This window comes from Drosophila nasuta, chromosome 3, assembly GCF_023558535.2.
Source record: "Drosophila nasuta strain 15112-1781.00 chromosome 3, ASM2355853v1, whole genome shotgun sequence".
In the NCBI taxonomy this organism is placed as follows: domain Eukaryota; kingdom Metazoa; phylum Arthropoda; class Insecta; order Diptera; family Drosophilidae; genus Drosophila; species Drosophila nasuta.
Window position 1 is genome coordinate 50,642,128 of NC_083457.1, and position 23,072 is coordinate 50,665,199.

The window sequence follows — 23,072 nt, forward strand, 5'->3', positions numbered from 1 at the left end:
TTTTTTGTGTTTTTGCAAGTGTAGAAATCATGTTCATAATTATTTAACATACATAAAATGTTGTTATATACGTATCTTACATAATGTATATATATATATTTGGATTTACTAGGCATGTGCTTAGATTGTTGTTGTTCTTCTGTGGTTCAAATAACACTTACTTTCCCCCTCCTCTTTCGTATGCCTGCAATTTCTACATTCTAACTCTAATTCTAATATGCTTTTCTGTATATTTCCCTATGTAGCCCTACTTGCTTAATCTCTAACTGTTGCCACCTGTTCAACACTTAATCATATATCATAATAATAATAATAATATAATAATGCAATAATAATAATAATAATAATTTCATTAGTAATACTTATTGTTTGCCTATTTGCTTAGAAATCTATACTTGATGTGTTTCTCCTTATGAATTTATTCTGTATTTCCTTTCATTTTATACGTTATTTAGGCATATTATTAGAGGTTTCTCGACTTATCCCAATTATTTAAACTCTGCAAAACGATTGGCTGAAATATGTCTTCACTTAATTTATATATATATATATTTATGTATATATAGTATTACGTGTTTTATTCAACTAGAAGTTGGTCTGGCTGTCCTAAAAAGTGTGTGTTCATTAACCCAAAACAAAATAAGTACCACAATTTGGTCGACTTATCGACTAAACTATAGTTTGTTCTTCAATGCGTAGTAACAAGTTCAGAATATTGCTTCATTTGTACAAAACGGCACCAAAAATATTTAGTCCTTACATCCATTTATATAATATTACGAGTTAGTTAGTTATGCATTCGAACTGTTCAGTGTCAAAATTTCAAATTTCAATGTCAACCACAACGTGAATCAATTTAATGCATTGTTTAATTGACAGATTTTGTTGATGGTATTTTTGTGTATTATTATTGATTCCATCCGATTGACTCTTGTGTGGCTTCAAAAGTGGATTTCTTGCTATTTATTTATATAATTATAGTTATTTATAACCTGAATGATGAAAAGTAAATGGTTGTGCAACTGTGTAGAGTATTTGATTCCTTCTTTTTTTTATATTCTTGTTGTCGATTTTGTTTTTTTTTTTAAATAAGGCTTTTTGTTTTTATTTAAATTTTTGCTAAAACTACAATTTAAAATTAATAATCAGAATTAATTAATAATTAGATTAGAACGAACGTAATAATAAAAAACATTTTCTCGCATACACACAATTATTTACAATTACACAATTATCATCGTAAATTTTCCAATTTACCATTTCAATAGATCTAAGATTACAATTTCTGAATATGTTGGAATAAATATTTTTGTATGTGTAGATTACTTTGTTTTTTTTTTTCTTTTTTTGTTTCGTTTTTTTCCTGTTATGCATAATAGTTTGTCGTGTAACTTTGCGTTAAATTAAAATTTGTATATATAATACATGGATATATATTTATATATAGTTAAACATAATCAAGTTCTTTGTGATCGATACTGTTTTGAAAAGAATTACATTACATTGTTTTTTGGTTTTTATATAATAAAAGAGAATCCTCGAGTTGGAATGCTCGATCAGATCGAACATATGCCTAACCATATATAAACACATACACAAATATTTATATTGTGTGTTTTTTGACTTGGCCTAGACAAAAGGCGTCTTTGTTGTTGTTTTACTTATATTTCTTTTTGCTATTGCTAAACTGCGATGCTACAAAAAATTAAAGAAAAAACGAAAAACAGAATGAAATTAACTATATAAAAAAATAAGAATTTAAAAACGGAAAACTAATTTGTTGCTGTAACTTTTGGAGTTTCTCGACACAATTAGACTTATACTCTAAAAATACAAACACTTCAAATTTGTTGTTGTTGTTGTTGGTTTTGTTTCGATTTGTTTGTGGTTTAGGTCTAGGTATATGTTGCTGGTTGCTTTTATATATGCACTTAGTTGCGGCAAGTGCCCCATCCGTCCTTCTATCATCGTTATCCGGGGCAGCCGACTTTGATTTTCGCTAAGAACTACAATTAATGACTAAAGGCTACAACTGCGCTTAAGTTTTCTCTTCTTTTTTTTGTTGTGTTTTTTTTTCTCATCTCATTTTTTAACAAATTCTTTTGCTAATGTTGTGTTTTATGATTATTTTATGCATTTCTCATTGTTGTGTCATTTTTAAATAGGTATTAATAAATAATTAAAATATATATATATATTTTTATATATATATGTGTATTTATATATATAATATATGTTTATATAGATTTGTTGTTTACGATTTTACTTGCTTTTCTTATATATGAGTAGGTATTTTTATGGAAGTGGGTTAACTAGCAGGCTAACGTCTCATAATCCCGACCCGACATCATGATCCGTTCTATAACCGAGCATTATATTTATGGTTTTGTTTCGTTTCGTTTCTGATATTTAGGCTAAACATAAACATAATGCGAAAATATAACTTTAATACAGTATTTTACATATTCTAAACTAGTTTAAATATATTCTCATATATATATATATATGTATATGCATATATAGGTATATATATATAAAATTCGCTTTAATTAAAATGTACAATTATGCAATTAGTAATTTGTTTTGTTTGTAGGTTATATTCTGCAGTGTGTTGTGAGGCATTTTTATCGTTATCATTTTATCATTTATATAAATACGTTTGAAATAATATCTCGGTGTAGCTGTGTAAAACAAACCTTACAAACACGGGACGAGAGTTATATATATGTATAGAGAGATAGATAGTACTTAAAGAAGGGAAGTGATTGCAGGATTGTGGTAGATGGTAGGACTTACAAACTAACTGTACAAGATAGTATTATAGGTATAGGGAACTGTTCGAGTGTGCTGTACAAACATTTAAAAGAGAAAGATGAGGGATGCGGAAGTTGAGTTCGAGGTTGAGGTTGAGGTCGAGGTTAAGGTGGTGCTGAAAGAGAGTGTGGTGGTGTGTTTTTGTTGCTTTGTGTTTAGGGGGTAACTTAGGACACTTGTTGCTGTTTGGAAGTAATCGATCGATCGATAATTATCGATTGGTCTCTCGCTCGATCGCTTGCTTGCTTTACATATGATTATCATCTAACCTCACAGTCTTTTTTCAATGGAAGTAAACCGCCTGTTGTTCCGTTGCCGCTGCCGCTGTTGCTGTTATTGTTGTTGTTATTATTGTTGTTGCTGTTGCTGCTGTTATTGTTGTTCGAGTTGCTGTTGCACGAATTGCTTGATCCCGATCCGCTGGCCGATGGCAGTGAATTGTTGCTATTATCATAGTTACCCACATTCACGCACAACGGCGTCGTAGGCCCAACGCCAACAACTCCACCACCGACCCCAACGAGTCCACTGCCAACCGATGCACTTGCCCCGCTCTCCGGCAACGACGTCGAATCATGCACATCCGCACTCTTGCTGGAATCAATCACAAGGCAGGGAGGCGACGGTGTGCTCGTATCCTTCCCCAGCAGCGCCGGCGATGCGTTCGCATTCTGCGAGTGCGGCGTGAAGCTGTTCGGCATCATCATGCCCGACGACGGCGATGCACCTACTAGTGGCAGTAGTGGAAGTTCCGATGCCGCTGCCGGCGACGCTGTTGTTGCCACCGAGGTGGGTGTTGGTTCTTTGCTTGTCTCCGATTTGGCACCAATCGCATAGACACCACCGGCCGAGACTCGAGCGATCTTCAAGCGCAACGGTGCCTCCATTTGCGGTTGTTCCTGCGCTGCGCCACTGCTACTGATGGTCATCATTGTGGTGGTCGTTGTCTCCGTCTTCCGCTTATTGATGCGCAATATCAGCTTTGGTTTCTCACCCGGTGAATCGCTGGCCGTGTTCTCAATCAGCGTTGTGGTCATTGTTGTGGTGTTCGTGGTGCTGCTGTTGCTGTTGAGGATGAGCTGCTGCTGCTGCTTGTGACGCTTCTTCTCCTTCTTGTCCTTCTTCGGCTTGTCCTTCTTATCCTTCTTCGGCTTGACCAACAGCGTCTCATTGTCGCCGGCCAACTCACGCTTGTTGTTATCCTCACCCTTGTCGAAATCCTGCATGACCTTCTTGCGATAGTTCATCGAGTCACGCTTGATCTCCTCCAGCGTTGGTGTGCTATAGTTGCTGGTCAAACGTTTCTTCGGCGGACACGCTCGTCGCGTCATCTCGTAGCTGCTGTACTTGCTGCTCTCCGAATTGAGACCAACACCGGCATTCGTTTCTCCGCTCGCCGCCGGTAGTCCGCGTATCTTGATCTTCAGCTTGGGCGCCTGATGGTCATCCTCGCTGCTCTCCAGCGTTTTGCTGCGTCCTCGTCGCTTACCCGCACTGCTCGCCGCACCTGTCTTGCCATTGTCCGTGCTACCCGAACTGCAGGCGCTGCGTCGCCGTCCATCGTTGCCACCGCCGCCAACACCCGCCGGCAACAGTTGCTCCTCCAGACCCGCATTGGCATCCAAGGCACGCAGCTCGCGACTGCTCGAGTTCTTCTTGAAGCGCTTCGAACTGCCGCCCGTCAGCTGCTCATCGTCCAGTTCGCTGGCATCCGACTTGCGCATATTCTCCAGAGGCAAACTATCGGATGCAGCTGGCAAACCACAAGAGCTGTCATCATTCAGCGTATCCTTCTGCACCACGTACAAGCTGAGCAGCTCCTTCTTGCGCATACGCCTCGAATTGCCGCTCACCGTCATCGACGAGGACGAGGTGCTGGCCACAGTTGCCGTGAGTTGTGCCGTCACCGTTGTCTGCACCGCATTCGCCTGCACCAATGAACTGCTGGACATGCTGCTGTTCGTCACCGTGCTGTAGTGCAGATCCGGATAGGCGAGTGGTCCCTTGATCTTCAGCTTGAGTTGATTGCGTGCATCCGACAACGAAGCCTTCGTCGTCAGCGTCGTTGTGTCCGAGTCTATGGACACCTCCTCCGAAGTGGCCTCCATCGAGGCCTCCATCGTGGGCACCAGCTCAGAGACGAGCGTGTTGCTCGCTACGCTTGGCGCCGATTGATTCGCCTCCGTCGAGTGCAATGCGCTATTGAGCAAGCTGCTCGCCGCTGGCTGTGCACCGACTGCTCCAACTCCAGACACTGCTCCGACTCCCACTCCGGCTGCCGTGGCCGCGACAGCCGCAGCTGCTGCTGCAACTGTTGTTGCCGCTGTTGTTGGCAACTTATTGGGCGATGTGTTGCTGCTGTTGCCACTGTTGTTGTTGGTGTTGCTGCTGGTGTTGTTGCTGCTGCTGCCCGTTCCCGTGGCCCGCAATGCCGACTGAAACTGTCGCTCATCCTCCTCATCGAATTCGCTAAGCGTCTGATCCGCTGTTCCAGAGTCAAAGGCACCCAACAGATTGTTCTGATATGCCTCCTGGGAGGCGGTGCTGTGCGGCGCCTCAAAGCCCAGATTATAGGTGCGCATATCGACGGGACCCGGCAACACAGGCTGCACAATCTCATGCATCAATGGATTGCTGGCCGCAGTTCCTCCTGTCGCTTGCGACTTATTCTGGCCACGCAGCTTGCAGCTGGCATAGCTTGTGGTGGGCGGTCCAGCTGCACCGGCAGAGTTGGGCGTGGCACGCAACTCGAAGCTGCGCCGACGATCGCGCAACGATTGCAGATTCTCCACACCAGGACCGGCCAACTCATCATCGTAGTTGTTGAACTCGAAAGGCGTGCCCACTAGATTGTTGACAATGTGCGTGTTGCTGCCGTAATCCGCCATCGGTGGCGGCAACGGCAATATGGCATTGCTCGCCGCCCCACCACGGCCACGACCTCGTCCACGTCCGCGTCCCCGACTTCCCGCTGCGGCGCCACTTCCACGCGGCGCACGCTGTCGCAGTTTCCCCCGTCAGCGTGTGCGTCAGTGGATCGTATTTGGCGGGCGCTGCATTGGCAACAGGTGAGGGCATCGGTGGTGTTGGTGTCGGCGGCGGATGCAATGCCGTTGGCTGTCGCGGTGACTTGCCTGGTGATTTGCCCTGCGGCAGTTGTGGTGATTTGTGCTGCTGCTGTTGCTGCTGCTGCAGCTGTTGTTGTTGCTGCTGCTGCTGTTGTTGCTTCTGCTGCTTGGAGCTGCTGCGCTTGCTGGGCGAGACACCATCCTTGGGCACAGCCACGGACACAGGCACAGGCACTGACACTGGCACGGACACAGGAAGCGGCACTGCAACAGGCACTGGCACATTCACCGGCACCGACACTGGCACTGAGACCGGCTCCAGTGGCACGGCCTGCACGGGGGGGCGTGGGTGGCATCATCGGTGGCATCTGCTGCTCGGCACAGCTGCTAAGCAGAGTGCCCGGATATGGCGGCATATTGCCATCGACTGGCGATTGCAGCTGATACTGATGATTCGGTGTTGTGGTTAGCGTCATGTTGGGCGTCGTATACGGCGTACCCACATACGGCGTCGTTGGTTGCTGCGGTGTCCCGCTGTTGCCATACATTCCCTGTTGGTTGCCCGCCTCTGTGGGCGTACCCTGCTGCTGCTGTTGCATCATGGCCGCCAGCTGTGGATAGATGCCGCCATTGTATTGACTGTTCGGCGTGCGCTGCGCATGCGTCGGCGTCGTCTGTTGCTGCTGTTGCTGAGGCGTGTTGTTGTACATGGACATGGCATCGATGCCGTTAACCAACGGTGTGTGACTGCCATAGGCGCTGTTGCTGCCGCTGTTGTTGTTGTTATTGTTGTTGGCACTCACACCGCCAGCGGCTGCTGCTGCTGCTGCGGCAGCAACTGCTGCTGCCGCTGTGCCACCGCTGGCTGCACTCACCGCCGCCGCCGCGTAGCTGTTGAAGAAACTCTTGTCTAGCTGCTGCGCCAATTGGCTGGGCGGCTGATCATTCGATTCGGACACCGAACTGGGCGACGAACTGCGTCGTGCGGCTATCAAATCATTCTCATTCCAGCGTTGCATGCGTCCAAATGGCGACTGCATGCGTGTGTTCTCATCGTAGTCGCTCAGCTTGTTGTTGTTGCCGCTGCCAGTCAACTGATTGCCAGTCGACGATGTTTGCGTGGGCATTGCCGATGCTGCTCCTGCTCCATAGGCGCTCAGACTATTCTTCACAGCTGCCGCTGCCAAGTCCACAAAGTCGGGCGTTGGCGTCGTTGTTGCTGCCCCAGCAGCTGCTGCTGCCGAGTTTTGATTGTTGCCATTGCTCGCCGTTGGCTTGAGGTGCAACTGTTGTTGCTGTTGCTGCTGCTGCTGTTGCTGATGTGGTGAGGCCTTGTCTAGGTAGCAACTGAGCGCCGCCTGCGTTGCCTGATAGTTGACGACGTTGCTATAGCCCAGATTATTGTTGCTTGCATTTGTGGTGGGCGTAGCATGCGTGGGCGTATTGGCCAAGCTGTTGGCATAGCTGCCGCCGCTATTCGCCGTCATCGGTGAGTCCTTGATGGTCATCTGGCTGGCCACCGAGTTAGGCGCCGAGCTGCTAAAGAGACAACTTTGTTGCTGTTGCTGTTGTTGTTGCTGCTGTTGTTGCTGTAGCTCCTTTTGCGCATGTATCAGATCTTCAGGATCGGCAGCATTATGGAATGGAAAGGCTGAGGGAATGGCAGGTGTTGGCGGCAGCAGATCAAGCGAATCCTTGCACTCATCCAGCGCCGCTTTGCGTTTCGTTTTGCGCAGCTTCTCGAGAAGATTACGCGTTGCCTGTGCACTGTCCTCCTCGGAGATTTGCTTGCTGCTGCTGTTGTTGTTGCTGCCACCACCGATGAGTGTGGTAAGCGGTCCCGAGTTGGGTGGATTCAGCACACTTGCCACACTGGACAGGTTCGAGGTGAAATTGTTGCCATACTTGCTGTCCTCCATCTCCAGTATTGTATCCACAATTGGCTGATGCCCTGCATCCAGCTCCAAGGCGCTGCAAGGCAATGGCATTTGTTCGGCAGGCGGCGCTGCCACTTGCAATGGTGTGGTTGGTGGCAGCTGCTGTTGTTGTTGCTGCTGCTGCAACTGCTGTTGATGCGATTGTTGTTGCTGTTGTTGCTGCTGCGCCTGTTGCTGCTGCTGCTGCTGTTCGCCTGAATTGGAGTTCGAGTCCAGCTCTATGATCTCTGGCGGCTCGGGAGGAATCACTGTGACCGCAGGCGATGATGTCGATGCCGAGTATTTGCTGGCGTTCGCCAGCAACTCGTTCTTGCGCTCCTCCTCCAGCTCACGCACCATTTCCATTTCGTTCAACAGATGCTGCGTATGATGCGTATGCTGCTCCTCCTCATCGTCGTCGTCCTCATCCCGTGTGGCGCGTCGTCGACGGCGTCGTGAACGCCAGCGATTGCCGCGACGTCGATCGCTGTGATCGCTGCCCGCGTCATCGGACAGCTCATCGTTGGAGGGCGTGGGTGTGGGCGAGGCAGGCAACGGCGCTGCCGGCGGCCGCTCGTCAATGTCCGCTGAGAGTTCTGCCAATTTGCTGGCACTCGCCGATAGCTGGGTGTGAGTCGGTGCCGTTGTCAGCTCCTCGTCAATGTCCATGGGCTGTTCACCAGCCTCGGCTTCCGCTGACAATCGCTGTTGTTCCTGCTCTCGTTCCCGTTCTCGTTCCCGTTCCCTTTCGTTTGGCACTTCGGGCACCTCGACTGCTGGCAGCTCTGGCACTTGAATGGGAGTTGGAGCACGCAGCTTGGGTGGCGGCGTGGGCGTCGATGTTGGCGTTGGTGTCGGCGTGGGCGTGGCATTGTTCAACTGCTGCTGCTTCTTATCGAGCAACTTGTCCAGCGCACTCGTCGTTCGTCCCGTCGCCGCCTTGCGTTGCGCTATCTCATGCTCCAGATTCGGTGGCGTCTTCTTCGGCGATTCAGCCCGAGACTTGCGTCTCGATGCTGTCGTCACCATCGCCATCGCTGGTTTCTCGGGACTGACCTTGGCATTGACAGCGGCAACTGGTGTCGGAGGTGTTGGCGACGGTGGTCGCGACTTGGAATTCCGTGTGGCACGCTTTGTTGTCTCTGGCGCTGATGGTGTTGTTGTTGTTGGCGTCGTTTGCTTGGCGGCATCGTCCAGTGAGGATTTGCGGCGTTGCGAAGCCGTTGACTTGGGTGTGGCAGGCACATGTGGCGACGTCTCCGGCGCCTGTTTTTGCGGTGTTCTCTTTGGCGATTTGGTTGTGGAATTCTGTCGCGTGCGACCAGCAAGAGGCGCCACTGGTGGCGGCTTGTCCAGCGATTTGCGCGGTGAACGCTTTGGCACTGCTGAGGTTGAGGTTGAGGTTGTCGCTACCATCGTGGACGTCGCTGTGGGCGTGGCTGCTGCTGCTGCTGCCGGCGTTGGCGCTGCCACTGACGAAGCTGTTGCTGGCGTTGACTTGCGCTTCTCTACAGCATCGCTATCGCTGTCCGAGTCCGTGCCGCTGCCACTGCCACTGCTAGAACTGTCGCTGTTGCTGCTGGAGGAATTGCTGCTGCTGTCGCTGTCACCCGAACTAGAGCTCGACAAGTTCGGAGCCGCAATGCGTCGCTTGACAGGCGTCGGCGCCTCCTCTTTGGAGCGTCGACGCGGCTGCTCCTTTAGGTTGGAGGCTCGTCGCACAGGCGTCGTCGTTGTCTGCTGTTTGCTTGCTGACGTTTTACTTGACGGAGTTGTCGCCGTTGCTGGCGTTGCTGTTGTTGTGGGTGTGGCTGGTGTCGTTGCTGTTGAGGGCGCAACATCCTTTTCGCTTAGCTCATTCGCTGTGCTCGACTCCTGGGCAACCTTGGCCAAGGCTGCGCCGCTGTTCTTCAGCTGCTCGGCTGCCTTCTTGGCTGCCTGTCGCTGCGGCACATAGGAAACGGCAAAGTTTTGCAGCTTGGCCACTTCATTGTTCTTGGGAGCAGGCGCAGATGTTGCTGTTGTTGTTGTGCTGGAACTGGAGCTGGCAACCTTCTCCTTGTCTTTCTCTTTTTCCTTCTCCTTCTCCTTCTCTTTCTCTTTCTCCTTTTCTTTTTCTTTCTCTTTTTCCTTCTCCTTTTCCTTCTCCTTGTCCTTTTGCACCTTCGGCGGTCGTCCACGTTTACCACGCTCCGCTGTTGTTTCACCAGCCGTTTTGCCCGACGATTTCTGCAGCTCCTTTGGTCGCGCTTTGTCCACCTCTGTGTTCCGGTAGCTCGAGTCTTTCGTTTTACTCTTGGCACTGCTATTACCCGCACTTGCGCTAGCACTGCTGCTCTGCTCCGGATCACGCAAACGATCGGAAGCATCGGGCAGCAGTGATGTCGCGAGATTCGTCGATATGCGCATGTTTTCGGATGCCTTTTTGGCTGCCTGTCGCTGTGGCACCACCAGCAGATCGACCGCTGGAAACGTTGTGGCATTGCTCTTACTGCTATTCGCTTTGTTATTGCCTTTGGATTTGGTTGTTGTCGTTGTGGTTGTTGCTGTCGCTGTTGCGGTGCTCGTCGCCAATGTGGCAGCTGTTGTGCCTGGAACAAACTCTTTCATGGCCGCCTTGGTGCGTATCGTTTGCTGATTCTGTGAATCGCTCACATTACTCTCGGCAGCCGCATGCTCCTCCTCCGGTTCGGGCTCGTGGACAGACGTTGACGAGCTATCCGAATCGGAATAGATGTGATGTCCCAGCTTACGATTTGCATTTGCCGTTGCCATTGTTGACCCTGCGTTTGCTGTGCTCGACGATGTGTTCCCAGTGGTTAGATGGCGCCTCATCTCGGCCGGCTTTAGCGGCAGCAACTCCTCACTTTCATCGCTGGACAAACTGCCTGGATCTTGCTGTTGCATTTCCTTGTCCATTTGAGCAAGGCCGCGTGTCGTCGTGGACGCTGCTGCAGCTGTTGCTGCTGCAGTTGTTCCATTGCTGGAAAGCTTTCGACGAGCCGCCGCACCAGTTGATGTTGCTGCTGTTGCTGCTGCTGTTGCGGTTGTTGTGCTGTGCTTTGACTTAGATGCTTGCGATTTAGCAGGTACTGCTGACTTATTAACGCGCTGCTTGCCACGCTCTCGCTCCCTTTCCCTCTCCCGTTCACGTTCCCGTTCACGATTTCGCTCGCGCCGTTCATCGTCTTCGTCGCTGGAGGAACTGCAGCTGGTGCGGGCATCGCCAGACGCCGCAGACGCACCCGCAGCTGCTTCACTTTGACGCCGTTGCCGTTGCTTTTGTCGCTGCTCAACGCTTCTCGCATACGATTGCTTTCTGACCTTGCCGCCGCCGCCGCTGCCTGTTGTGGCTGCTTGACTGCCCTTGTTGTGGTTGTAGCTGCGATTGCTGTTGCTATCGCTGCCGGAGTCGCTGGCCGACCCGCTGGCACTGCCGGAATCGGAGGAAGAACTGCTGCTGGCGCTACTGCTGCTGCTATCATGCGCCGAGCTGGAATCACCCGATGATGAACTGCCGCTTGACGTAACGGCGGACGTTCCGCCAGCCGTTGCATTTGATTTGTGTGGTTTATGATGACTCGACGTCGCCGCCGTTGTCGTCCCGCTCTTTGAGGCACGCCTCCCCGCACACGGCATCGCCGTGGACGCCGTTGCTGGCGCCCTTGGCGAGCCGCGTGGCTTGTTGGCCTTGTTGGCCATTGTATTGGCTGACGTTGTTGTAACAGCTGCAGCTGGTGTTATTGTTGCTGTTGCCGTTCCCGTTGCCGTTGATGGCGTTGTCGTAGTTGTATTTGTCGTTGTTGTTGTTGTTGTTATTGCACCATTGTTGAGTTTCTTTTTGGGCGAACTCTTGATCGCCGCCTGTTTGCGTTTGGTGGGCGACTGTGAGGCGCGTCCACGTGCCTGCACCTTGCCCATCAGCTGCTCCAGTATATATTGTAAGCTCTGGTACTGCGCCGGCACAGTATGCTGATCCGTCGAGCTATAGAATCGATCATATAGCGTTGGCCCATCATTCGCATAAATAATGGCATCCGTATCCAATGCGGGACGTTGCAGCTGTTGCTGCTTATTACCGCTGCCGCTACCGCTGCCACTGGCGCTGCTCTCTGCCGCCTGCTGCTGCTGCACAGCTTCATCGAGCACACCCAACTGCTTGTAGAAGACTTGTTCGCGAAGCTTGAACAACGAACGCGAAAGCTTTTCACGTCTACTGACCATATAGCACAGATTACGCACACGCTCCAGATCCTGACGCAAATGCACGACCAGTTTATGATTCTCGAGATCCTGTTGCTCCTGCTTGCGTGCCAGCATCTCCACATCCTCGGACTTGGGTGGTATGAGTTCACGATTGTGTCGAGACTTTCGCTTCAGTTTCCAATAGTTGTAAATGGCCACGATCGCATCCTCGTCGACGTCAAACAAATGGCAGCTAATGTCATTGATATTCACATGCTTATCAAACTCCGCCTCGACCTCCTGCAACAAAAGTTGAATCAAGAAGTTGTTCAGTACGAGATTAACTGCAAACTCTATACAATTCATACCTGTAAGCGCTGCGCTCTCGCTTGATTACGCTCCTCGGAGGTCATGTCGTTTTTGCGATGATGATTCTTGCGTCTGCGATGATCCTCACCTTTGCCACCGCCGGGCGTATTGCTGCCATCGCCAGCAGCGGCGCCAGTGCTGGCAAATTTATTATTCTTTTGCATGCTACTGGCGGCGGATGTATGATGATGATGATGACTGCTGGCACTTGCACCCTCCTTTTTGCCCTTGCTCATGCTATGCTTTTGGCAATAGGAACGCAATTTGACACCATCCTCGGCATTGCCCTCTTCGATGATGGCACGCATCTCGAGCCCATGCTGAAAGGCACAGGTCACATGATAGGCAGTCTTACAGGTCTTCACCGAGCACTGTATACAGCTGCCCACGCGCTCCCGACACAGAACACAAATCAATGACCAGCGACTTTGGGGAATGCTTGAGATTTTTGTAATCGGCTCCATGCGATCAACACAGCCAATGCTCACTTCCGGTATCCACAGTGCGCATGATACATGCGCCCAATGTTTGCCCGATTTATTCGACTTCATAGCGCCGCCTTTGTTCGGACACAGCACACAATCCGGCTTAATACCCATTGAGCATGTACGACAAAGCCATTGACCTGTAATATTTGCAAATTTGAAATGAGTAAAAGGACATTAACATACACATTTCATAACAATGTACCTGATGGAATCGCTGTAATGCCGTAACAAGCCTGATGCACGCAGATATTGCAATTATCACAGAATACCATTTCGTTGGCCTCCTCAGAGTCGGGCGATCGACAAACATCACATATAACATTCTCATCAAACTCAATGCCCAATCCCTCCTCCTGCTTAAGTATGACCTGAATTTGCTCCCAACAACGCACCTGCATTTACAAATTTACAAATCAATCAATTCCATTATGGCATATTGCAACATTTTATTTACCTCTAGCTCCTCGATGACCCGCTCAAATTGCGTTTCATTGATGAGAAATGCACCGCATTGAGCGCGATCCCCATTGTAGAGACGCAGCCAGGCCTCATCGATTGGATCTATGTCATAGGCACATGTGTTCTCCGCCAGGGCGACCACATTCGTCAAGCAATGCAGATCCGGCGAGTAGTGTTCGTCTTTGGTGATGCGCAGGAAACGATTTTTTGGACTACAATAACAAAAACATTGAAATTAATTAAAATATATTGCAAATACGAGTAAAATATATTGCAATTGGAAAGAGTTGAGTACTCACAGTTTAAAGTCATGCGCTGGCGACACAATTGGCTCTGACAGCACATAAACACACGGCTCGGGCAGCGAATCGGGATTGACGGGCACCTGGACACCCTTTTCCCATTCCTGCTTCCATTGATCGGTTACAATCAGATACTCGTAGTTGGCCAATGGCTCTGAGTCTGGCAATTTCATTGCGCTAATGAGATCCTTGCTAAAATTGCAGAATAATATAGAATACAATGATGGATATGATGATTAATCCTTGAGGTAAAAGTAGAATACTTACCGATACAGTTCAGCTGGCGCTTCTGTTGAGCTGCGATTGTAGATGCTCGACATTTTAATATCGGCCACGGAGCGTGCTTGCCACGTGCTATTGCTGCCGCTATTGTTGCTGTTGTTGGTGTTGTTATTGCTATTGCTGTTGTTGCCCTGCGATTTACATTTGCTGGCCGATTTAGCCTTGCCCGGCAGCTTCGTTGTTGCTGACTTTGCCTGCGGACTGTGCTCATGTTGCTCCAACGCAGTTCCTGTTCCTGCTGTACTTGAGGATGATGCTGCATTTGCTGCTGCTGTTGCGGTGGCTGCAGTTGTCGCCGCTGTTGCCGTTGTTGCTGCAGCAGCTGTTGGGGCACCGTTGGGCGGACGACCTTTGCGTCGCTTCGTGGGCGGCGGTTGCGGTTCAACATCCTGTCGCTGCTGCTGCTGCGGCGGCTGCTGCGGCGGTTGCAGCTGCTGCTGATTACCGCGTTTACCTCTTTGTGACATTTTTCATTGGTGTTGTGTTTTTGTGTGCTTTTGTTTACTTTGTGTAGTTGATCTGGTTTCGCGTCTTCGTAGAACCGTTTCAGTTCTGTCTCGGCTCTCGAATTGTGCTTAAGACTTAGACCTCCCGCGTTTGCTTTTAATGTCTGCCAAGTGCGACCTGAATGGATAAAGCAACGAACGGGGTAAATGCAAACAGATTAATCAATGAACTAGCAATAATTTTGGAAAATATATACATAAGTATGATATGATAAGTACTTACTACATGCTTAAGGCCACAATTGACGACACCACAACCAAACCGCCGGTTGTTGTTGCTGCTGCTGTTGCAATCTTCTGGTCTTTGAATTGTTGTTGTTGTGTATATTATAAATATGCTGATTATAATTTGTGTTATTGTTGCTGCTGTTTTTGTTTTGGTGGTTGTTGTTGTTGTGCTGCTGCTGCTGCCGCCCGTGGAACATGGACGCCGCCGCTGCCGCTGCACCAGCACTAATCCCGAGTAGCGCCGCCACTTTGCAGTCTTGTGCCGTGCACTGCTCTACAGCAATAACAGCGCGCTCTTCTGCCTGCCGCTCCCACCGCGCTTTTGTGTTATTGTTGTTCTTGTCTCTCTCCTTCGTCGTTTTGATTATTTTTGTTTTTCGCACGCACTTTTTGCGATCTCAAAAAACGTATTATTAAATCACTGCGCTGTTCTCACATCCAAAATGTTATTATTATTATTATTACTTTACTCGAACATCCCTATAAAATGTATTTTTTTTGCTTACAATCAGCTTCAGCAGTTTTTTGCACATTTGCAAATTTTTAGTTGTACATTTTCTATGCATTTTTCGTCACACAAAAAATACACAAAAACGAAAAAAAGAACGTACTGAAACTGACAGTAAAACGGAAAATAGAAAATCGCTAATCCACAAACAAAAGCTGGCTACTGTGAAACGCAATCGTCAAATGCCATCCCAAAAAAAAAATCCATCTATCTCGCACGCTCGTTTTAAGGGCGCGCGCTTTTATCGCATAGGTGCGAGCGGGACGCAGGTGGCATGCGTGTTGCAGCCGCCAGCTTTTGTGCGAACATCTCTGTTCCACTCCTCAGCGCCTTCTCAAATCACTCCTCTACCATACACATTCGACGTTTTTTGCACCTTTTTTCCTACGTTTTTATTGTAGTAATATTATTTGTTTTTGCAAATTGCACATTTTGAGAATGTTTTTTAAATCATGCCCGTGCCCGCTGGTTGGCATTGTCGCCACATTTGTTGCTTTGTTTGGCTGTTTTGGTTGTCGCGTTCGAGCGAATTTTGATTGGGATTACTCTATATTACTCTGGGCTTTGCTTTTGCCGCCGCAGACACACACGCGAGCACTTGCTGGTGGCCGAAATGGGCTCAGCAAACAAATTACACGTTACGTTTTATTATGCACTCGCGATTCGCGCAATTGGCATAATATTTGCGACAAATATGCAATTTTTACGGATTATTTACAAGATTTTCTTCTCAGTTTCGTTTTCTACGTCTGCCATTTTGCTTTTCGGCTTATCGATTATTAGAGCTGTACCGGAATCGATTATCGATATATGCATTGGTTCACAATTTACGTTTTGCGTGCATCCAAACATCAACGATACTTGTAGAAAAGTATATTTTTGGTATATTTTGAAATTTATCCTGCGGTCACTTATCAAATTTCTTTGTATCTACATTCGTATGCCAACAAAAAATTACGCACTCGTTTTTTAAAGTTTAGCAGAAAACAACATTTATTCATGTGAGCATTAGTTAAACATAATTTCATTGTTGAGTGCTAGTTAAATCAAATAACAAATAACAAGACGGGAATCTAAATACATTTCAAATAGTTGCGGACTCCCACTCTACAAATTTAGTGTAGCCAGACCCCCGCGAGCGATATATATTTTGCAAGCAAACTAGTATATTTTTGAATAATTTACTTGCAGGCACACTGATAAAGAAGCAAAAGGAGAGAATATACTTGCTTATATGTGAGGCAGCGCAAAACAACAATTCGCACAAATTTTTACATCATTAAGTAATGGGAGCAAACGTAAGCAGCACGCTGATCTAGTAACTGCGACTTACAGATTAACAAATCGAGATAAGCTTACACAGACGAGACAGCCCCGCCTCGGCAACCGCCCCCCGACCCCCGCCAACGGCTGTTGAAGAAGCAAGAAACAAACAAACAACCAAACACACAAATGCAAATGTATTTCTTTGTCTGCATTTTGCTGGAATAATCTTCAACGAGTTAAATTTTTTTTCAAAAACTAAACCGAACTGCACGACACACAGTGCAAACGAAAACAATTTCGAAAAATGTCAACAACTCCAAATTCCAATAGTAGTGGCAGCAATAGCAACAACAATAGCAATCCAGGCAACAAACAGCAGCAGCAGCAACAACAACAGGACACATACAGTGACAGCAGTAGCATTGAGGAGAATCTTGAAGCGGCCGAGGAGCGCAGACGTCGAATATTAAAAAATCGCAGTCGGAGCAGCACATATATGCAAAGGCAACAGCACACACACGCACACTCACACACACACACAATGAACGTCTCAAGCGGCGCAATTTCCAAGCTCGATAAATCCATGACACCAACAACCAGTGGTGCAGCCGCCGCTGCCGCAGCGGCAGTTCGTATGGGTCCCCCAGAGCGTATCTCAATGCTGGTGGATGGCGTCCGGTTTACGGTGGAGCAAACACTGCTGACCGCACATCCAAACACGATGTTGGGCACAATGTTTGGCTCGGGATTTCAGTTTGTGCATCCCAATGAGCGTGGTGAATACGAATTGGCCGATGGCATCTCACATTTGGTGTTTCGCGCCATACTTGAGTACTACAAGAGTGGCGTCATTCGATGTCCGCCTACCGTTTCGGTGCCGGAGCTAAAAGAGGCCTGTGATTACCTGCTGATACCGTTTGATGCGACAACAGTTCGATGTCAGAATCTAAGTGAGTATGTTGTGTGGTTGTTGGTTTGGCAGACGGACGGCGTCACTTAGTTTGTTGCCGTCTGCTATGCTCTCTCTCTTCCCCCGTCTTTTTTTCTCTTTTTAACTCTGACATGCTGACCAAACGCCTCTGTTGTTGTGAATTTTGTCATCAAAAGGAGGTCTGCTCCATGAGCTGAGCAATGAGGGCGCTCGTCAACAGTTCGAGGTCTTTCTTGAGGATCTCATATTGCCGTTGATGGTGGCATCGGCACAACGCGGCGATCGCGAATGTCACGTGGTTGTGCTGCTCGACGACGACATGGTCGATTGGGACGAAGAGTTCCCACCCCAAATGGGCGAGGAGTACTGTCAGAGTAAGTACTTCACTTCCACTTCTACTTATACTTTGACCACACATCTCTAAACAACTGTTTCCTCCACTTCATAGCTGTGCATAGCACGGCTATGCATCGTTTCTTCAAGTACATCGAGAATCGCGATGTGGCTAAGCAGGTGATGAAGGATCGCGGTCTCAAGAAGATTCGCTGCGGCATCGAAGGTTATCCCACGCACAAAGAAAAGATACGTCGACGTCCTGGCGGTCGTGCCGAGGTCATTTACAGCTACGTGCAACGACCTTTCATACACATGTCGTGGGAGAAAGAGGAGGCCAAAAGTCGCCATGTGGATTTCCAGTGTGTTAAATCGAAATCAGTTACGAATCTCGCCGAGGCGAATGCTGATCCACCACTTGAACTAGATGCAAGTAAGCAAAGTGTTTCTGGACTAGCTGCTTATTGTACATTTTGATAAACTTTCCTTTGTTTTCTTGCTTCAGGTGGCAATCCCATACCGCCCCCAGCTATAGCCGTGGTCAATGCTCAAGCAAATAACGCTGACATGGCAGCTGCTGTCGCCATTGGCATTGTTGGCGTAGGCGTCGCTGGTGACGCAGTTGCCGCTGTTGTTGCCGTGGACGAAGCTGCCGGCGGCGTTGTCATGTTAAACGATCTGGAGCAAGCTGCTGCGGTTGCTGCGGCTCCAGGCATCGTTGATGAACATGTGTAGTAAAGTCGCCCCAAGGGCAAATAACACACTGCCATGTTATAGCTGCACGCACCCAGAACGCTTTCTACGTTTTCATCCAAAATTTTGTATACGCAAATCAAAATAAACAAAAATAAAAAACAAACAATACGAACAATTTATAACTCATTCGTTTTCATTTTTTCTTTAGCTAATGGTTAATATAGTAAAAATGTAACTAAAATTCATAAATGTATATTTTAATTTTTATTTTGTTCAGCATTTAACTTTTTTGGTTTGATTTATACTATACTTGGATACTGGATATTTACATAAAAATTCGCTCGTGGTAAATTCATAATATCCATTAAAATTTACATAATTGAACCAGTTGTTAAGAACGAGTAAATAGCTTACGTATATCATTTGCAGAAGCTTGAGCTCGACACGTTGGACAATTCGGATTTCTTTCCAAGCATTCTCGTACACATGACTCGCCGAAAATGTGACCACATAACAACGCAACCATGCGATGTTCCGAAGAATTCCAAGGATCCATACATATTGGGCAAGACTCGCTGAAATTAAGACGATCTCGGAGTTGAGCTGCTTCCTGCTCTTTCTCCAAGCATAATTTATCTTTGTCCTCCTGCACCTTCCGAAGGTCACTTATTTCTCGTAAATGACGTTCTTCTTGATCTTTGAGATTATCCATTAATTGTTGTCGCATATGAATAAGCTCAGCATTTTCCTGTCCGAACATTTCATTCTCTAGTTGGTGACATATTTTATCCTTTTCGTCCAGCTCCTTGCGAAGCTCATTTACTTCGAGCAAATGAAGTTCTTCTTGGAGCTTAAGATCATCTAGTAATGATTGTCGCATTTGAACAACTTCAGGATTTTCCCGTACTTGGGATATCTCAACCTCCAATTGATAGCATATATTATCCTTTGCCTCTAGCTCTTTGCGAAGCTCTTTTACTTCTCGTAAATGAAGCTCCTCTTGACCTTTAAGATCGTCAAGTAATTGCTGTCGCATTAAAATAAATTCTGGATTTTGCCGCACTTGGGATACTTCAAGTTCTAACTCATGGCATATATTATCCTTAGCCTTCAGTTCCTTACGAAGCTCTTTTACTTCTCGTAAATGAAGCTCCTCTTGACCTTTAAGATCGTCAAGCAATTGCTGTCGCATTAAAATAAATTCTGGGTGTTGTCGTACTTGGGATACCTCAAGCTCCAAATCTTGGCAAATAATATCTTTCGCCTCTAGCTTTTTGCGAAGATCTTTTATTTCTCGCTCTAACTGATGACACATATTCTCTTCGTCCATCTCTTTACGATACTTATAAACTTCGTGCATTGAAACTTCTTCGTGATTTTGTCGATCGTCTGGCATTTGCTGTCGTTGGTTTGCCTCAGGTTCCTTTTGAATTTGCAGCTGATCTTCTTTATTGCCTTCATCTTTTTGAAGATTTTCCATATTTTTAAGCAAATCAGAAATTTTGAGCTCAAGCTGAGCATTTTTAATACTCATTGCTTCAGCCTCCTTTTGAATCTTTTCGAATTGCAGTTTACTCTCATCTTTGTTTTGTTTTAAATCGTCTAGCAATTGCTGATACTGGAAACTCTCAGGATTGTTGTTATTCTGCTTAACTTCCACATTAGCAACTCTATTCTCCATTAGCCTAAGACCATCTTCCAATTTTTCTGCCATCATATCTAAAATGCTTTTTTTCAGATCCTCCATTTTTTAAATTAACTGCGTTGTCAATATTCACTGTAAGTAAAAATTAAAATGTTTTGTAATGCTTAAAATTTAAAATCGATATAAAATTATATTACAATTCTTACATTCACAAGAGCTAAACACGCAATGCTCCTGAGTCACTAAAAAGTTTAGGGAATTCACTGCAAAAGCCGGAAGTAGAGTTGCCACATTTGTCAAAAGAATATGGTAAAGCAGCAGTAAGGTCACACTAGTGAGAGTTTAATTCTCATTTTGCGACGAAGCTCTCCAGTGTGTACACAAAGAAAAGTCTAGGTTTCGTAGTTGTTGCTGGGAATCCTTTTTCACAGTTCAACAAAAATATTTTTTAATTTAGTATACACATTTTAATATAAAAGAAACGTTTTAAATAAATAAAGTAAACTTTCCGACGCTTATTAAATCAGTATTTTTTACATAATTTATTCGATTGGTACGAAATTTAAATACAAATATGTAATTTAAATTAATAAAAATTTTTTATAGTTTTGAAAATGATTTTTGGCTAATAAAGATTCGAAATTTTATTAATACTCACAATTTTATTCAATTGTGTAAACTCTGTATATTCTGAAGATTAGAGAGAAATATACCGATTATCTTGGCCATTGGCTTGATAGTTCAATCAGTAAATCAATGAGTCAGAGGAAGCTAATGATATATACATACATATGTACATAGATAAGAAATTAAAAATTGTTTATTAGTTCTTTTGTATTGTTAAAATTTACTACGCGTAATACAGATTGAACAAATTACTAACGGGGAAATTGTTTACGGATATTACTTTCTGAAAAATTAGCTAGGCATTATGGACAATTTGAATTTCTTTGCAGGCATTGTCTTGCATGATTCACCGAAAATGTGACCACATAACAACGCAACCATGCGATGTTCCGAAGAATTTCATGGCTTCTTACATATGGGACAAGACACGTAGAAGTTAAGAAGTTAAGATCTCGGAGTTGAGCTGCTTCCTGCTCTTTCTCCAAGGACTTCAACCAAATTAAGTTCTTCTTGGCCCTTAAGTTCATCTAGTAATTGCTGTCGCATTTTAATAAATTCAGAGTTTTCACAAACTTGGGATACCTTAAGTTCTAACTCACTGTCTTACTTTTCGTAAATGAAGCTCCTCTTGACCTTTAGGATCGTCAAGTAATTGCTGTCGCATTAAAATAAATTCTGGGTTTTGCCGCACTTGGGATACCTCAAGTTCCAACTCATGACACATATTATTCTTTTCGTCCATATATTCCATTTCGATACTTATAAAGAAGCCTAAGACCATCGTCCAATTTTTCTGGTGTGTTACGGACTGTTTGTCCTCCCTGGCCTCCATCCCTGGCCCGCAGTCCGCACAATCGATAACTCCACCGATACGTAAAAGCTGCCTTAAAACAAAAGAAACGCATCACTAACAAAACAAAACAAAAAACCGCGCAGTTGCAAATTACGTTAAACAAAAGAATATACAAACAATAAATACACTCACTGATCCAATTTTATGTTTGAATAGGGCCCAGTTGGACCCCGGCGTACCCACCCTGCCTGAGATGACCACATCGGCGCCATCTCCCTTGCGTTGGTCACTACATCAGTAGCTGCTCCTAATCCGGCGTAGCGCTGTGGAATTCCCTTCCCCTCCATGATGAGAAAACTCACACAAACATGTTCATCGTAATTACAAATATGTTATTCAAGAATTGTTCTTATTAACTAACATTTAATTTATGGTATTTACAGATATTTATAGATAACAACCAGATATTTGGACTTCAAAATGGCAAAGGAACAAGATTCAAAAATTACGCAGTAGGACGATGTGAAACAACATAATAGCCACAACGGCGTAATAGATAACTTATTTTATATGTTACGCATTTGGGTGGTTCGTATATATTTATTTATCAATTCATAGACGCATGTTTTTGTTTTGTATGTTTATATATCTATTTATCTAAATCGCTTAATCATCTACCTTGACCTACCTAAGAACTCTTGGGATTGGTTAAGGGGCGATATGAGTGAGGTGGTAAAAAAATATATGCATATATGTAATTTTGTAAATGTTAATATATTAATCTCGCCGCGAGTAATTTTTAAAGTGTCTTTGTATTAAATGAATGTGTTTTGTCGTCCCTACTCTGTCATTTTTACAAGAAAATGCATGTTGATCTACTTTAATTTATTTTAATTTGGAATTTTAATTTTTCTTATTTTTATTCAATTAATTTAACATCATTTTATTTGTAGGCTTTATTTTAATTTAATTTAATTTTTACTCTAGTAATAGTGCAAATCATAAACTAACTGGGAGTGGATAGGTACAAAGAAACGGTCAGCGGACAAATAAAGATCTCTAATCTCACAACAAATTACATAGTTACTATTTCAGCTTATGTAGTTTTTAGTCGGCTTGATCGAGCAATCTACTACCCCGGATGACTGGGAGTAGTTTTTAAATTTCTCTCCCCTGGAATTGCCATTTCTTACCCCCTATTATCGCCACGCGATATCCCAATCCCACAACATAGCGATTGTACACAAAGAAAAGTCTAGGTTTCATACTTGTTGCTGGGAATCCTCATTCAAGGTTCTACAAAAATATTTTTTTAATGTAATGTAAACATTTGATCATAAAATAAATGTTTTTTAAAGAATAAAGTAAAATTTACGATCAGTATTTCTGCATAATTTATTCAATTGGTAATTTTAATAAAATGATTATGTAGGAGAAATATGTAATGTAACAATTTAATTCAATTGTGTTAATATACAAAAATACTATTATCGCCGTTGTAAATTGTGTATATTCAATAGATTAAAGAAAAATATACCGATTATCTTGTCAAACATGGTCATTGTTTGTACTGAGTTGATAGTTGTTGACAGTTCATACATATGTACAAATGTAAATAGATAAGAAATTATAAATTGTTTATTGGCTCATTTGTAT

General features: G+C 45.4%; 3 protein-coding genes and 1 long non-coding RNA gene across 4 annotated transcripts; 2 read left to right on the plus strand and 2 right to left on the minus strand.

The window, feature by feature from the left end:
- Nucleotides 1-1,070: 1,070 nt before the first annotated feature.
- On the minus strand, nucleotides 1,071-15,914 carry LOC132793472 (PHD finger protein rhinoceros). Its single transcript, XM_060803414.1, is given in 10 exon segments — nucleotides 1,071-5,831; nucleotides 5,833-6,139; nucleotides 6,141-12,283; nucleotides 12,352-12,977; nucleotides 13,043-13,232; nucleotides 13,295-13,511; nucleotides 13,599-13,793; nucleotides 13,869-14,507; nucleotides 14,613-15,097; nucleotides 15,502-15,914. Coding segments are annotated over 8 exon segments (10,917 nt in total). The 5' UTR covers nucleotides 14,351-14,507; nucleotides 14,613-15,097; nucleotides 15,502-15,914; the 3' UTR covers nucleotides 1,071-3,074.
- Nucleotides 15,915-16,038: 124 nt separating this feature from the next.
- On the plus strand, nucleotides 16,039-18,533 carry LOC132793471 (BTB/POZ domain-containing protein 10). Its single transcript, XM_060803413.1, has 5 exons — nucleotides 16,039-16,126; nucleotides 16,317-17,341; nucleotides 17,499-17,696; nucleotides 17,771-18,088; nucleotides 18,161-18,533. The coding sequence occupies exons 2-5, from the start codon at nucleotides 16,696-16,698 to the stop codon at nucleotides 18,388-18,390; spliced, it is 1,392 nt and encodes a 463-aa protein (XP_060659396.1). The 5' UTR covers nucleotides 16,039-16,126; nucleotides 16,317-16,695; the 3' UTR covers nucleotides 18,391-18,533.
- A 69-nt stretch (nucleotides 18,534-18,602) lies between these two features.
- On the minus strand, nucleotides 18,603-20,363 carry LOC132793429 (uncharacterized). The gene is made up of 2 exons (XM_060803357.1): nucleotides 20,203-20,363; nucleotides 18,603-20,128 (listed from the first exon to the last, which is right to left on the minus strand). Exon 2 carries the CDS (start codon nucleotides 20,096-20,098, stop codon nucleotides 18,743-18,745), a length of 1,356 nt encoding a protein of 451 aa, XP_060659340.1. The 5' UTR covers nucleotides 20,099-20,128; nucleotides 20,203-20,363; the 3' UTR covers nucleotides 18,603-18,742.
- Nucleotides 20,364-21,538: 1,175 nt separating this feature from the next.
- LOC132793435 (uncharacterized) lies at nucleotides 21,539-22,786 on the plus strand. The gene is made up of 3 exons (XR_009633121.1): nucleotides 21,539-21,793; nucleotides 21,860-22,004; nucleotides 22,404-22,786. It is a non-coding gene; the product is annotated as an uncharacterized LOC132793435 (long non-coding RNA).
- Nucleotides 22,787-23,072: the final 286 nt, after the last annotated feature.